At 35.8% G+C, this 16017-nt stretch overlaps 1 protein-coding gene across 1 annotated transcript; it reads right to left on the bottom strand.

Annotated features, from left to right (window-relative positions):
* Positions 1-6710: 6710 nt before the first annotated feature.
* LOC144962126 (large ribosomal subunit protein eL19-like) lies at positions 6711-14235 on the bottom strand. Its single transcript, XM_078895081.1, has 6 exons — positions 14192-14235; positions 12420-12526; positions 11911-12045; positions 11112-11220; positions 8617-8727; positions 6711-6866 (listed from the first exon to the last, which is right to left on the bottom strand). Exons 1-6 carry the CDS (start codon positions 14194-14196, stop codon positions 6734-6736), a joined length of 600 nt encoding a protein of 199 aa, XP_078751207.1. The 5' UTR covers positions 14197-14235; the 3' UTR covers positions 6711-6733.
* Between the last annotated feature and the right edge of the window lie 1782 nt (positions 14236-16017).

Raw genomic sequence — 16017 nt, 5'->3', positions numbered from 1 at the left:
TTTTTTACATTGGCTAGGTGAAATTAGTTCATGTAAGGAATGGAATGACAACTAAAAATAATAAGGAAAAAATTTGGGATATTCGAATGAGTTCAAGTTCAAGGAAACTGTACTCGAATGTATTACTTTCACTTTTTAAAGTCTATCCAGTGAAATATTTTATTTAAATTGACCGTAGACAACATCTTTGTAATGTGTATTTGAAGTGAAATTTTAAAAACAAGACACAAGTTTTGAAACAACATATTACGATTTTTAACAGCTTTGGTATAACCGCAAGAGAGGATTTATAATTGATTCATATTAAATTAAATTGAGCTTTATATAGCGCAATATCCACTGAATGTGCTCAAAGCGCTTTACAATAGTTCCCTGGTCAACAGCAACATTTAACATGTAGGACGGGACATGACGCCTGTCAGGCGATATTACAATTTTTCGGACAAAGACAACACTGTTAACGGCCAGGTACTCATTTTACACCTGAGTACGGTGAGAGAATGTGAGTAAAGAGTCTTTTCCAAGGACTCAACTATGCGCCAAGCACGAGGCTCGAACCCAGGACCTTCCGATTCGATATTTTTATTTTTGTTGTTTGTATTTCTTGTAATGTTTCGAATGGCTCTGACTTCTGCTTCGTATTGGAATAGTGTCATAGTTTGTATTTTACTCTCTCATCTATTATAATATTATAACGGTAAATCTCATCATTTAAGCTGGGATGAAATAAACTAATTTTCCTTAAGCATTAAGGCAACGTGCACTTATTTGCAGGTCTGATAACCCAATACCTCATGAGCTCATTGTTATAATGAAAATCTCAAAAAAATACACAAAATAATGTCCAGTGCAACAATGTTAAACGAGGCCCATATTGCGATCGGATGTCAGACCAGCATATATGCATATAAAGATAACATTCCCTTTTTTCATCCAATGGGGAAATTTGTCTGTCTTTAGGAACTATTCCAAGGGAATACTGGAATAACCCAGACATCAGCCGCAGTGCAGTGCCGCAAATGGAACTAGGACGAGATGGATTGCTCAAGGCCACACAGTACAACGGGTGATCAAACTAATTACCTTTTGGATACAAAGTAAAGACCACACTGCTGAGCCACGCTTACCCATCACCTCGAGTGAAAAATCCTATTTTAAAGATTGATTCTCCTCAGCAATTTGTCAGTCCAACTGTACAAATTTTTTCTTCTTCAATTCTAAACTGGTTTTGCTCATGAAAAATGTTCCCTTTCAAAATATTACAATTACAGTGAAAATAATCTCCAACAAGAGCTCGAAAATTGGTTAAGGGAATGCAAAATTCAATAGTGCCAGAGAGCGGTGAAAAAATTTCCATTCCATGTCATACCAGTAACAGTCATAGTGGTTTGTGTGTGATGATTAGAGAGATCTACCAACACTAACACTTAGTTTGACTAGTTCAGTTGAGAAGAAGAAGAGGAGGAGGAAGAAGTGGGAGAAGAAGATGAATATGATGATGTTGATGAAGAAGGACGAGGAGGTGTGAAGATGAAGGAGAAGAAGAAGAAGAAGTCTTTGCACCGATTTTGGGTTGGATGCATGAGAATGTAAGAAAACTTCTAGATTAGTCTAGTATGAGATTAGAATTAAAATGAATACAAATACTAACCTTTCCTCCAGAGAAGACGATCAACGTCGTCTTTTACAAGATCACAAAGTATAAAAATGTGTTCACGATGAAAACGGAAATGTTCGTATATTTCATCGTCGTTAAACGAATCGATGGGATTAAGTCTGACCCGAAACACCCTCTCCCGTTGAATCAGTGTTCTCTGACGAATTTGAAACAGCACAGCTGCCGCCATTTTCATGTGTTGACAGTTGTTTTGGCAGTACTGTCAATGACAGTGTCATAGTCATAGTCGTACGAATCACGTCATGTGATCGAGAGTAACTTCGCATTGCTTTGCTTGGCACAAAAATAAAGAAAATAAAAGGGGGTAGGGGGTGTTTTAGCTAAACAACATAATTTTCATATTAAAAAAATAAGCTAGTTGTGTGTTTGTTATTCTCTAAATATCTAGACCGTCTAAATCTAAACTTCGAACCAAGCGAAGCTGAAATCTCAGACTCAGACTCACTGAGTCACTCAACTTCATCAGATTTATTAATTTCCCGGACAAAAATGTGTGCTTTCGACGATCTGTGACCTTTAAACCGTTTCCATTAGCATTGACAAATATCAACAGATTACTTTTGTCGTTATAATTCTTTTTCTATGTATTTTTTTCTCGCGAACCGAGTCGTCTAACATTGGCCGCCATCTTTGTTGACACCGTTTCTTAGTTACTAGTCAGAGACTAAACGATCAAGTCCGACTCGAGCAAGTGACTAAATCTTGGCCAAACTTCGTCCGAAGGTGACGTGATTTTAGTCTGGGACTAGCTTAGTCAGCTCACATTAAATCCGATTTTTTCTAGTCATTTACTAAAGTCAGAGATAGTCCGGGACTAAGCGCTAGTCCGCGTTCATTAGAACGGGCCCAGGTGCCTGTTATATCAGGACCTGTCATACATATGTTTAATTGTATGTATAATGCTAGTGTCTCTATCATATAACGTACACCATTGTTAAAGATACGTGTATATATTTTTTTCGGGGGGGGGGGGGGGGGGGGGTTAAAGATAAGACTGTTATCGCAATTGAACTGACCACTCAATCAATCAGGGAACAAGGTGTAAAAGAATAGGAATTTTGTTGGACATTTGTCTTTTTTTTTAAAAAAAGGAAGATCAACATTCTTTCACCGCCTAATCTCATTTAGCCGGAGTTCAACCACCGACCAGATTGTTTCTCTTCGAACCATAGTGGAACAATCTATAGAATTAAATAATAACGTGAAGTTGAATCTGTGGTGTTTCAATCATCCTGTTTTGTTGATAAAGGGGAAACCCGAAACGTTCATTTGATCTGTTTTTGTAATTAAATTGAAGCTTACATTCAACTTCACGTTATTATTTATTTCTTCGAGCTTCGAGCAGCAACATTTACACAATCTATAGAATGGAACTCTCCTCTTATTGCCAACTTTCTGGATTACGAGAAGGCTTTCGACAGTATGAACAGAGCAACATTGTGGAAAATGCTGGCACATTACGGAATCTATGAGAAGTTGGTAAACGTCGTCAAGGAATTTATGAAGGAACATGTTTTAGGATTGTACATGAAGATCAGCTTACTGACAGCTTTGAAATTTAGACAGGCGTCAAATAGGGATGCTTGCTCTCACCATACCCGTTCATCCTTGCCATTGATTGGCTAACCCCCAAAGGGCGAAGAAATGGCATACAAGTAAACCCCCTGAACACAGTTGGATGATCTGGATTTTGCAGATGATCTGGCTCTTTTGTCTCACAAAAGATGCAAAGCAAAAACCACAATTATAAACAGCCTTTCGGAATCCATTGGTTTGAGAATTCACCCTGCAAAGTCAAAAGTTCAAAGGATAGGTACGCGTCCAAGGGAGCAGATCATTGTAAAAGATCAGGAACTTGAAGATATAGACACTTTCTGCTATCTCGGGAGTATAATTGACAAGGATGGAGGCACGGAAGCAGAAGTGAAAGCACGAATAGGAAAGGCACAGGCTGCATTCACATCTTTGAACAGAGTTTCGAGAACTAAAGATATCTCCCTTCGACTAAAGCTAAGACTTTTCAACTCAAACGTGAAGTCAGTCCTACTGTATGGATGTGAAATTTTGAATGCATCGCAGGCATGTATAAGGAGGATACAGATTTTCGTAAACAGGTGCATGCTCAGAATGAAATGGATGGACAGGGTTAAGAATGAAGAAGAATGGAAGAGAACAAAATAAAAGCCAGTAAGAGAGTAAATAGGAAGAAGACGATGCAGGTGGATTGGACACACCCTTAGAAAAAATGACTCCACTATAACAAAGAAAGTATTGGACTGGAACTCTCAGGGCAGAAGATCAAGGGGAACACGGAGAAGAGTTAAAGAAGCCGATATACAGAGAAGTGATGAGATATTGAACAAGATAAAAAAGTTAACTCAAGATAAAGTGTGAAAAAGGCAATGGTGATGATGATTATTATCTTTATCAATAAGTTATACGTATGACTTCCTTTTATTTTGTTATTTTTATGCCACCCTCAGTCACCAAAAATGTTGACTCTTCCCCTATGCACATATTGGTGTTATGTGTTTCTGTAAAATACTCACAGCATCCGCCTGTCGGATATAAGATACGGTACCAACACAAAACTATGTGTATGTAACCTTGGGTGTCAATACTCTGACTGATATAATTTAGTGAGAACTAAGTACCAAAACGGCTGTCTAAAACAATAACAAAGAACTGAATGACGTCAATTTCGTTTCTTCTGGTTGTTGAAAAAAAATTACACGTCGCTTTTCCCGACTCAACGTGAAAGAAAATTACAAGTGGGAATTGGAAGAGGGGAGAAACAAAAAAAAAGTCTCACTTTTACAAGTTCATCGTGTAAAAAAAATAAAATCGCTCTATGATTTAAAGTAGTAATGGCACCGACCAGCAACTTCTAAAATACAGGATAATAAATAATAGCAGAGAGTCGAGAGAGATGTCGAAAAGCAAAATGGGAGGAAAAATCGGACATTTTCAAGCCCGATGAGACTATGATTACATCAGCATAGAAACACGGCAGTTTACTTATTTAAAACATAAAGATATTTCTTTTCTTTGTTATTGTTACGTTACTACGTAACCTTTACGTTTGTATCACTCATATAGATAGAACGAAGATAACGTCACTCAAGCCTTTGTTATTGTATTTTGCCATCCGCGTTTGTGAGTTATTCTCACTAAACTGTATCAACCAGACTATAAACGTTTAATTTTAATGTTACACATTGCTTTGTGTGTTGGTTCGTTATACTTCCGGATGGCAATGTTATGAGTTTCTTCTATAGATAGTATGCGCTTGGCTAAGAAGTTCATAACATTGCCATCCGGAAGTATAACGGACCAACACACAATGTGTAATCATAAAAGTTTATAGTCTGGATAATACCGTTTAGTGAGTATTACTCATAAACGCGGATGGCAAAAAACAATAACAAAGAGCGGAGTGACGTCAACTTCATTCTATCAAAAAATCAATAGGTACACATCAAACCTTCTATAGTGGTTCTATTATTATAATAATATGCTCTGTGATGAATGGTGCACGCATGTATTTTGTTATCATTTGATAACCTTCTATTAAAATGGCAACGGTTTAGGTACATTGCCATTCCCGGGATTAATCTTTGGAGGCTCATAGGTTTTCGGATCAGAAGGTCCAGAGTTCGAGCCTTGCTCGGCGCATAGTTGAGTCCTTGGAGAAGGCTCTTTACTCACATTCTCTAACTGTACTCAGGTGTAAAATGAGTACCTGGCCGTTAACAGCGATGTCTCTGTCCAAAAAAAATTGTAATTTCGCCAAACAGGCGTCATGTCCCGTCCTACATGTTAAATGTTGTTGATCAGGGACCCCTTGTAAAGGGCTTTGACTTTGAGCACGTTTAGTGGATATTGCGCTATATTAATAAACTAAAAAGCCAAATTCAAGATCCAATTGACACAACACCCTGTTTTCATCTGGCACTTCTCTAAACTCTTTTTTTCTCTCATTGTTATTGTTTTTAAGGGTTTTTACTGCGCTTGAGAAACATTTTAGGTCATTTCAACGTCTTCTACATCTAGTGGTAGTGATGATGAGATGGACGTTTTAGTCGTAGTGGTAGGGATGATGACGAGGTGGTAGTAGTTGTAGTTGTAGTGATGATGATTGCAGTGGTAGAGGTAGTGATGATGATTGCAGTGGTAGAGGTAGTGATGAGGATTGCAGTGATAGAGGTAGTGATGATGATTGCAGTGGTAGAGGTAGTGATGATGATTGTTGTAGTAGTGGTAATGATGATGATGTATGGTTTGTGAAAGTAGTTGTGGTAGTGATGATGGTGTGTGCAGTGTTAAAGTTAAAGGTGATTTTGGGGGGGAAGAGATTAAAATGACCACGCCGGAATTTGCTCATGACCCAGAATTTTTTGTTCCGGTGAAACCGGAGTCTTGACATCACTGCTATATTTGGCTGTTCCCATCTTAGCAAAAGACTCCAGGAAGGGACAGGACAAAACCATGTAATCCAATTCAAAGACAAAGCAACTCAGGAAACATGAGGATAGAAGGTATAGCAAATGACCTCTTGCCCAGCACGGGAGGTCAAAAGACCCCACAGATCTGTTCAATACCAAGTCATTTCAGGACAGAACAGAAAGCCACAGAAAAAGGACAGACTACCTATCAATACCACCCCCCCCCCCCCTTCTCCACCAACTGCCCAGTTGATAAACCACCCAATAGCTATTTCCTGACCCCCCCCCCCCCCCCCCCCCCCCATCACGCAAGCAGTGATTAGGTAACTGGGTCTGTAAGATATGGCAGAAAGTACTTTAAAAGATCCAAAGGATCAACTGTTAATGACCTTTACACTATAGAAATCAGGAATTACTCCAGCCCCATAGGTCTTTCAATTGTTTCCATTTCCCAATGCCAAATGATGAGGACATTTCGCCAACCCATGGGACACATCTCATGACAGAAATAGGAATGTCAATTCCTCTCCCACATTTTAAATCTCAATAAAATACAATTAAAATAAAAGATATCAAAATCCAAATCATTACATTTATTAACATATGTAATTTATTTCGCAGATTCCTCAATAGTTTTCTGTTTAAGCTCTTCTTTTCTAAGTTCTTCCTTCTTAAGAGCCATACGTTCTTCTTTCCTGCGACGAGCCTCCTTAGCCTTGAGTCTACGAGCCTCAGTCTGGTCACTGTAGATAAAAAAAATATTAAAAATTAATTAAATATGCTACCGATATCAATGACATTAGGTATAGTGTTGCTAAGCCATGAATACATATGAAAATTATACAGGCCATCTTGAACTCAACTCTCCTCTTGACAGGCAACCAATGTAGCTATTCCAAAACAGGGGTAATATTTTCTCTAATGTTTATCCCAGTTATGATTCTTGCAGTTTTGTTCTGAAGTTCATGAATTTTCATCGAAGTTTATTTTGGGAAACCAAAAAGTATGGAATCTCAGTAATCAATTCTGTTTTTGTTTTGTTAAAGGGTTTTACAGCGCTTACAGCGCATTTAGGTTATATCAGCGCCAGTAAAGAGGAAGAAAATGGGATAGTAAAAAATTCTAGAATTACAATTAAAGGACTCAAGAAAAAGTAAGACATAGGGGAACTGGGAACAAATACGATGTAGATTCCAAGAGCACACCACCAATGTACTTAGTTTTGAGATCACCTATAAGTCTCATCCGGACACAAGCACAAAATCCAACGAAGAGGAACACACTCAAATGCTTACATTATACATTCAAAACAACAAATATAACAATACATAATACATAACAGAGATATGATTTACAAGATAAAAAATATCATTTCCCAAAACAATAACTATGCATTTGACCGTTTTCCTCCAAGCTCGGACTCTGGCCAGGGCCAAGACAAAACCAAGTAATCTCATTCCAAGACAAAGACAGAAAGCATGTTGGAAAACAGATATAAGGGCATAGAAGATACAGTATGTACCTCCTTGCCCACTATGGTCAGGATCCCCACCCAGTAATCAATTCTGCAAAGACTGATAAATTTCATTCCAAGACTAGAAAGCAATTCGGAAATCTACAGGGATAGATAGAAGACTGTGCAGTAGTGACACCCCTGCCCACCAGAGGTCAAAAGACCCCAAACAATGTACCAGATGCATTGCCATGCCATATCCCATTTACTTACATTACCAACAAATGACATAAATCTAAATAAAAATAGACTAAAACCCAATATGCAAAACAGTGTTAAACTGGAAATGGTTATGTTTTGTTGTTTTTAGGGTTTTACGGCGCTTGCAACAAATTAAGGCCATATCAGCGCCAGTAACAAGGAAGAAAATGGGATTGTAAAAAAGTTCTAGAATTACAATTAAAGCACACAAGAAGAAGTAAGACAAAGGGGAATTGGTTCAAATAGGAAACAGATGTAGATTCCAAGAACACACTATCAAAGTACTTAGTTTGAGATCACCTAAAAGATTCACCCAAACACCAGCACAAGATACAACTAAGAGGAATACACTCAAATGGTTACGAATCGTATGTTAAAAATAAAAAATAACAATACATAATGGAGAGATGATTTACAAGGAAAAATATATCATCTCCCAAAACTATAACTATACAATCGACTGTTTCCCTCCTAGCCAAGGTCCGGACTAAACCAAGTAATCTCATTCCAACACAAAGTCAGAAAGCAATTGAAAAACAGGTACAGGGGGACAGAAGACACAGCAAGTACCTCCATCCCTACTATGGGAGGCCTGAACCCCACCCAGTGGAAATGGTTAGTAGTTATGTCAGGAATTCAATTCTTCACAAAGAAGAGATTATGTTCATAAGTTACTAGTCACAGCTAGTAGTTGGACAAATCATAGAGAGAAACACAAAATGAAAGAAATAGGAAATAAGGGGGAAAAAAATAAATATTTTTTTAAAAGAAGCACTTACCTGATCATCTTGGTTCTGGCATCCTCAGCCTTCCTCTTGTGGATATATTCCATCAAGACTCGCTTGTTCTTGAATGCATTACCCTTGCATCTCAGGTACAATTCTCTGTGTCTGAAAACAGAAAAAAAAGTTTTAAAGTTACAATAATAATAATAATAATAATAATAATAATAATAATAATAATAATAATAATAATGAGAATTAATGATAACTAAACTACTAACACCAAAATACCGAAAATCTTTCAGAAATTGCTGACCACCCAAAAAATGCCTGCACACAAACTACAATTTATAAATACACAAACCAAGATCTGAGAAATTTCAAAGCAGAAACAGGAATTCCAACATAGGAAATTCAATCTATTTAATTCAGGACAGTATATAGCAATGACTATCCCGCACAAATCTTTGGGCCTCTTTTTCGCTCACGAAGTGCCCAAATTCGCGACAAAATATGGGACGAAGCCGTTTGGTATATGCTATTTTAAAAAATTAATTACCACGCTGTTTATCGATGAATATGACTGAAAGTTGGCACACATTTAGAAAAAAGGTCATTTTATATTATGTCAAGCGACAAAACTCGTACGATTATCAGAAGACCGTTAAAAATAGATTTTTACTCTTTGGAGTAAAATAGTTCTAAAACTACCGAGCGTGTAGGTTTTGTCGCTGACAAGGTAATACATGAACATTTCTTCTTTTAGGTTGTAAAATTTCATATGAATATGACGAGTACTTTTCCCGTATTTTTCAAAACACCATCCTAATTTGCTCTTCATTTGTAAAAGACAAAGCCATTTTGCCCCCCTACAGCCCGAATTACAAGTTCAAAACGATTTGGCACCAAACAGCGGCTGAGCGAGTCGTGGCAAAGCGCTTTCTGATTGGCTGACCTCGTTTTAAAGTTCATGACTAGTCAAAATGTCTGCGCGGTCTCACTGGCAGAGGGATGTTTATCGTCTGCCATTGCGTTTGGGTTCAATAAACAGCTGATAATTTGACTGTTTAATTTACAAGAATTTAAGAAATTATAATGTTAAAAGTTTTCGATTGCAATATGATCTCCAATCTCAGCATGGGTTTATTATTGTGTTCCAAGTCATGTTCTATCAGTAACCTTTGTCCCCTTGTCCAATTTCTCTTTTCCTTCTATATTTCTTTTGTTTGCGTACGCAATCCCTCTCTCTCTCTCTCTGTGTGTGTGTGTGTGTTTATATATAAGTTCTAATGTTTTCATAATTTTCTCTATCAAATTTGCCATAAAGTTGCCAAATATCCATCTTTTAATCCACTTATTATGCAAGATACAACCAAAGGTCGAAAAAAATGCCGAAAAAGCGTCCCATATTTTCGCGTTTTTTTCCTCTTTGCGGGTCATCCAAATAAATGACACCTTTGAAACTGCATAACTTGTTTATTTATGAATGGAATTTCAAAATTCAAAAACATTTTTACTCAGTGGAGATAGGGCTTTGATTTCAGACAAAAATGTTCATCAAAAAGAGAAAAAAACATTTTTCATAGTCATTGCTACAGTATAAGTGATTGTAGTGATGATGATAATTACACTAGTAGAAATTGCGTATGTGATTATAATGTGGAGGTGGTTGCAATGATAATGTTTTGGTGATGGGTAACAGAAGTGGCAGTGGCGTTGGTTGTATTCGTGGTAGTGGTGGCAATGATAATGTGGAAGTTGTAGTGAAGGTGATGATGTGGTGGAAGTAGTTGTAGTAGAGAAGATAGTGATGATGACCTGGTTGTATTGATATGATTTGGTGATAGTGGAGGCTGTAGCAGTACATATTTCTCAGACATGTTATGCCTTCTCATGGCTGCAGGAACCAGAAACAATAAAAAGTGATTTTCAACAAATAACAGGGGTGAGAATGACTGGTCACAAAAAAGGAGGAAATTTTTCATGTGAAGAAAAGAACATGACTTGTCTGTGTCAATTGTGACATCTGGTGACATTCTGTCTGGCCCGACGTCATAAAAACGGGACCGTCACCAAATTTCACGAGACTGAACACAGGTGTCAAAATATGACATAAGACATAATGGTGATTTTGTGGTTTTGAGGAAAAGGTTTGGCACGGCATATTTCTATAAAATTCTCAAAATCACTGTTTATTTATCCAATACAAATTTGAAAAAGGAGGAAATGTGATGGGGATGGGCGGAGGCAAACTACCATTTAGGCGGAAATCCGCCTTTAGGCGGAAGATTCTCAGCCCTGAAATAAAAACAAAAAAGAAAACAAATAATGTACTAATCAAAAAGAAAACGTCTTATGATAAAAATTTCTGAAAAAGATAGGTTTCAGCATTTCTTAGAATCCTCAATGCTGCTGGGTTCAAAACTCATGGTCCTCTGATAATTAATATACATGACCATCTTGCATGAAATGTACAGAAGAAGAAGAAAAAAGGAAAAAAAATATTATTTTTTTTTAAACGAAAAAAAAAAAGAAAGAGATAAACCCCTTACAGATGATTGGAGATCTTTTTGCCATCCCTGTACCTCCTGAGCAACCGACGCAAAATTCTTGTGCGACGAATCCAGAGCACTTTCTGAGGCATACGTGCATTAGCGGTACCTGTTTGAATAAAAAATATTAAATTTTTCACTCATTTAAAAAATAAGTAATTGAAATTGTTCCCAAATGGTTTTAGGTCAACAGTTGTAAATTACAGTGCCTAAAACATCTTTCTAAACATCACATGCTCAGTAACTATTACTGGTAAGTGCATGAATGCAAAGGCAAAACTTTTGCTCTTTTTCAGTGTTGATGGTGACAAAAAGGAAAATTCTGAATGATTGCCCATTTTTACTATATTAACCCCCGCCTGTAGAGCAATTGATGATAAATTATCATCAATGTTTTAGCTAACTTTTGGAGAGTGAGAAACTGCACCTGTTTTTATCAAGCCACTCACTCCATGTTATTTGTACATTTAGAAGAAAATGTAATTTTTTTTTTTAAAAGGAGGAAATTCTTCCTTCGACTTCCTGCGGATCTGGGGAAAATTATCAGCACTGCTTTTTAAAAGTTGCGTTTTATAGCGATTCTTCCCACTCTGATAACTGTATATTTTAATTTCCCAAATAAGTCAATCCCAAGAATAATACCCAAATTTATTTCTAACGTTAAAGCTGGTTTGAGCCATCTTAACGACATTCTCCTTTTCTTAAATCATAAGAATGTCCATGGATTAAAAAAATAAATAACAGATGACAGATCTTCAATCCAGTCTCGTATGAAAAAAACCCCCAAAAAACTACTCACCTTTCCTCTTGCCATGACCCATGTGACGGCCTTTCCTTCTAGCTTCAGCGTACTTTCGTACACGGAAACGGGAATGTACCCTTACAGGTTTGCGGATAATCAAACCATCCCTCACAAGCTTACGAATGTTAGATCCTAAAAAGGTTGAGAGAAAAAAATAATTCATCAAACACAAATGTAACTGCTTAAATGTTACACTACTGATTGTGGATTCTTGACTATTTAAGTCTGTATTAGGAATTTAAGCATGAAGAAAATGAATGGGGAAACAGGCTACATTATCTGTTGAATAACAAGATTAAGCAAATCTTGTAATAATTTACCAACTTTTATTATACATGTAAACACATTTCTAAGCTCTAATTTCTAATGACTGACAACTGTGAATAAAAAAAAACTGCAAGTCAAAAATTAAACGTTGAAACGGTATTTGAGGTCGAAATATTTATCGAAGTGCCAAATATATGAAGTATTCTGTTGATACTTATGATGAAATCCTTAATACATACGTGAATTGGCATTGGCGATCTCATTGTTTTCATTGGGATCCAACCAGATCTTTCTTTTCCCGCATCCCAAGACCTTAGAAGCGAGACGCTTCTGAAGTTTTAAGGAACTGAAATAAAAAAGAAAAGTCACTTGACAACACCCTCAAAAAGGTGGAAAACAAGAAATGTAAGTTAAATGACAGTTTAAAAACTACAGTTAATCGCCTGAAGAATGACATTTAATTTAATTCCTTTCATAATTTAACCTTTTTAAGGAGGACCAGTTAGTGAAAATGCTAAATTCTATCTCGAAGACAACTTTCCCACAATTTGCATACAGAAGTACTCAAATACACATCGTTAAGCCACCAGGATGGAATTCTAGAAAAATTTTAAAATATCGTTAGAACAACCATAATAGCCTCATTTTTGTTCTCAGAGCTACTAAATTTTTTTTTTTGTGTGTGTGATTACTAATGCGCGAGATGTTCCATTCTTATGGCAAATTGCCATTGCCTCATTGATTTCAAGAAGGAATACAAGACTTACTAAAGTTAAAACACTGATTTTCAGTATCATAATATAAAAATTAAAATAAATTATTATTCGATTGCAACCGGGATCGATCTCAGTCCCTGTGCGTGTGAAGCAAGTGCTCTACAACTGAGCTATCAGGACCCCCCCCTGCTGTTACTGCTACAAACTTAGATTTAGTGAAGTAAAGATTTGAGAGTTACTCAGTTTTGCTTCTACTTTCAAGAATCCCTGACTTGTTTCGGGTGGAGTTCAACCCTACTATTAACTGTAAATCATGTGCACTATGCACTATCACCAACCATTATACCCTAAAACCCTGATCACTCAATGTCATTAGTCAGACAGGATCTGCGATTTCGGTCATAACTTTCCAATGGTAATTTTGGCTTTGGGGTCAAAATCAGTCTGAAATTTCAGACTTTGAACTGCCGTAACTACATTTCTGGGAGGCCTTCCGACAGCTCCTACTCCTACATCCCTAGTATTCTTGTTTTTTATAATGTTCTAGTAGAGGGTTTGGGAGGGGGAGATATTTTTTTTTTAAGTCTCCCCCCTCCCAGAACATTATAAAAAAAGTTTCCCCCTCCCAAACTCCCTACTAGAACAAGAATAAAAGGGATGTAGGAGCTTTCGGAAGGCCTCCCCCCACATTTCTAATCAAGATTAGAAACAAAATTCAAACTTTTGTAATCACTGTTGCCAGCTCTTTCATATGACATTGGTTTCAAGTGTGTGATTTACATTTAGAATTTCTGTTAAATTCCATACCCATACCATTCAATCATTGATTTATCAATGATCATGAATCATGGCCATTGGCCATGGCCATGGTGTAGTGTTAGTGTTATCGACTTAGCCGCTTTGGCTTTAGCCTTTAGCCTTAACTGTCACACTGTGGAAATGAGGACTACCCATCGACGAATCTCAACTGAATATAATATAGAAACAAAACCAGAAAAAAAGACAAAAGTTTTTAAAGGCTGAGTGGGAGTGGGTAAAATTCTAATTCTAAGCCAGGCCCCATGAAGTTTGAAGTCATGAAGCGAGCCCGGTTGTACAGTACACCATGTTGTGCAACACAAGAGCCGGAGTGTAAGCGATTATATCTATCTATTTCTCACAACTCGTAAAAACCTCCCTCACATAGCACAGTTAATATAGAGGTTTAAGCAACAATAAAATAGACAAAATATTATTATGGGTGAGGAATTTTAATAGATTTTAATGAAAAATATCAAGTCAAGATTAAACATTACCTCATGGTAAAGGGGTGAAAGTATGAAAAGGAAGTATTAACACTCCGATTGTGTGAGTACTAAGGCTGCTACCCTGAGACAATATAGGTCTCAAATCTTTGTATGATTCTTGTAATATTATTCGTAAATTTTTTAAGAGAATTATGATTTAGATTTATGATGCTTTGTTACAAATAATTTTGAGATAAACAATGCATAATTTTAAGGATAAAGGGTCAAGCAATTCATACGCCGTAGATTATTTTCAACGAAAAGTATCGTAAATAGCCGACAAATTACATTGCCCCCCAACGTCGACGTGTACACCTATGCAGGTCTGACATCCGAACCCACTTGTAGGCCTAGTTTAACATTGTTGTAATATATATTTTGCGTCATTTTTTTGAGATATCCATTACAACAATGAGCCCAATAGGAAGTGGGTTATCAGACCTGCAAATATGTAAGTGCATGTCGCCTTGGTCAATACAGTGGAAGCTTGTTTTCCGTATATAAAGTTAAAAACCCGCTATTTATGACAACAAAGTATTCTTATTGCAAATGATAGTTGCGAAAGCCAAAAAAAAAAACACCAAAAAAAAAAAAAAAAAAAAAAACCCCAACAAATAAACAAACATTGACTTTATAAGTACAAGTGGACTATCAGCATTTAATTAAGTGTAATTATTATTATCATTATTATTATTATTATTATTATTATTATTATTATTATTATTATTATTATTATTATTATTATTATTGTTATTATTATTATTATTGTTGTTGTTGTTGTTGTTGTTGTTGTTGTTGTTATTATTATTATCACCATCATCATTATCATCATCATCATCATTCTTATTGTTATTATTATTATAATCATCATCATCATCATCATCATCATCATCATCATCATTATTATTATTGTTATTATTATTATTATTATTATTATTATTATTATTATTATTATTATTATTATTATTATTATTATTATTATTATTATTATTATTATTATTATTATTGTTGTTGTTGTTGTCGTTGTTGTTGTTATTATTATTATTATCATCATTATCATCATCATCATCATTATTATTGTTATTATTATTATTATTATTATTATTATTATTATTATTATTATCATCATCATCTCATCATTATAATCATCATCATCATCATCATTATTATTATTATTATTATTATTATTATTATTATTATTATTATTATTATTATTATTATTATTATTATATTATTATTATTATTATTATTATTATTAATATATATTATTATTATTACTATATTTAGCCCTTATCAAGAATTCATATCGCAGCCTTCGTGAACGTATAGATAGTATGCGCTTGGCTAAGAAGCTCATGACATTGCCATCCGGAAGTATAACGGACCAACACACAAAACTGTGTGTAACCATGAACGTTTATAGTCTGGTTAATACAGTTTAGTGAGAATTGCTCATGAACGCAGATGGCAAAAAACAATAACAAAGACCTGGGTGACGTCAACTTCGAACTATCAATACATATCCTGACATTAATACTTGTATTTTGACGTCATTTTTAGACCAGTGCACCATCTAATAAGTTGTCATTATTAGTAGTGCTCAAGGAAACAAAAGATCTCACGAATTGTTTTCTTTTGGTGGTCTGGCAGTGTCTTTTGGTGTATTTTGTTGGTCATTGTAAAGCTATGAGTTTACGAAGGCTACACGCAGCCCCTGGCCATCGTTAACTTATAGACAGAATGAAGTTGACGTCACTCCGGTCATTGTTATTGTTTTTTGTTTTGTTTTTGCCATCGGCGTTTATGAGTAATTCTCACTAAACTGTATTAACCAG

The sequence above is a fragment of the Berghia stephanieae genome, unplaced genomic scaffold (assembly GCF_034508935.2).
Source record: "Berghia stephanieae isolate SIO BIC M18660-M18661 unplaced genomic scaffold, UCSD_Bste_1.3 scaffold62, whole genome shotgun sequence".
NCBI classification, from domain to species: domain Eukaryota; kingdom Metazoa; phylum Mollusca; class Gastropoda; order Nudibranchia; family Aeolidiidae; genus Berghia; species Berghia stephanieae.
This window is presented reverse-complemented; position numbering and strand designations above follow the sequence as displayed.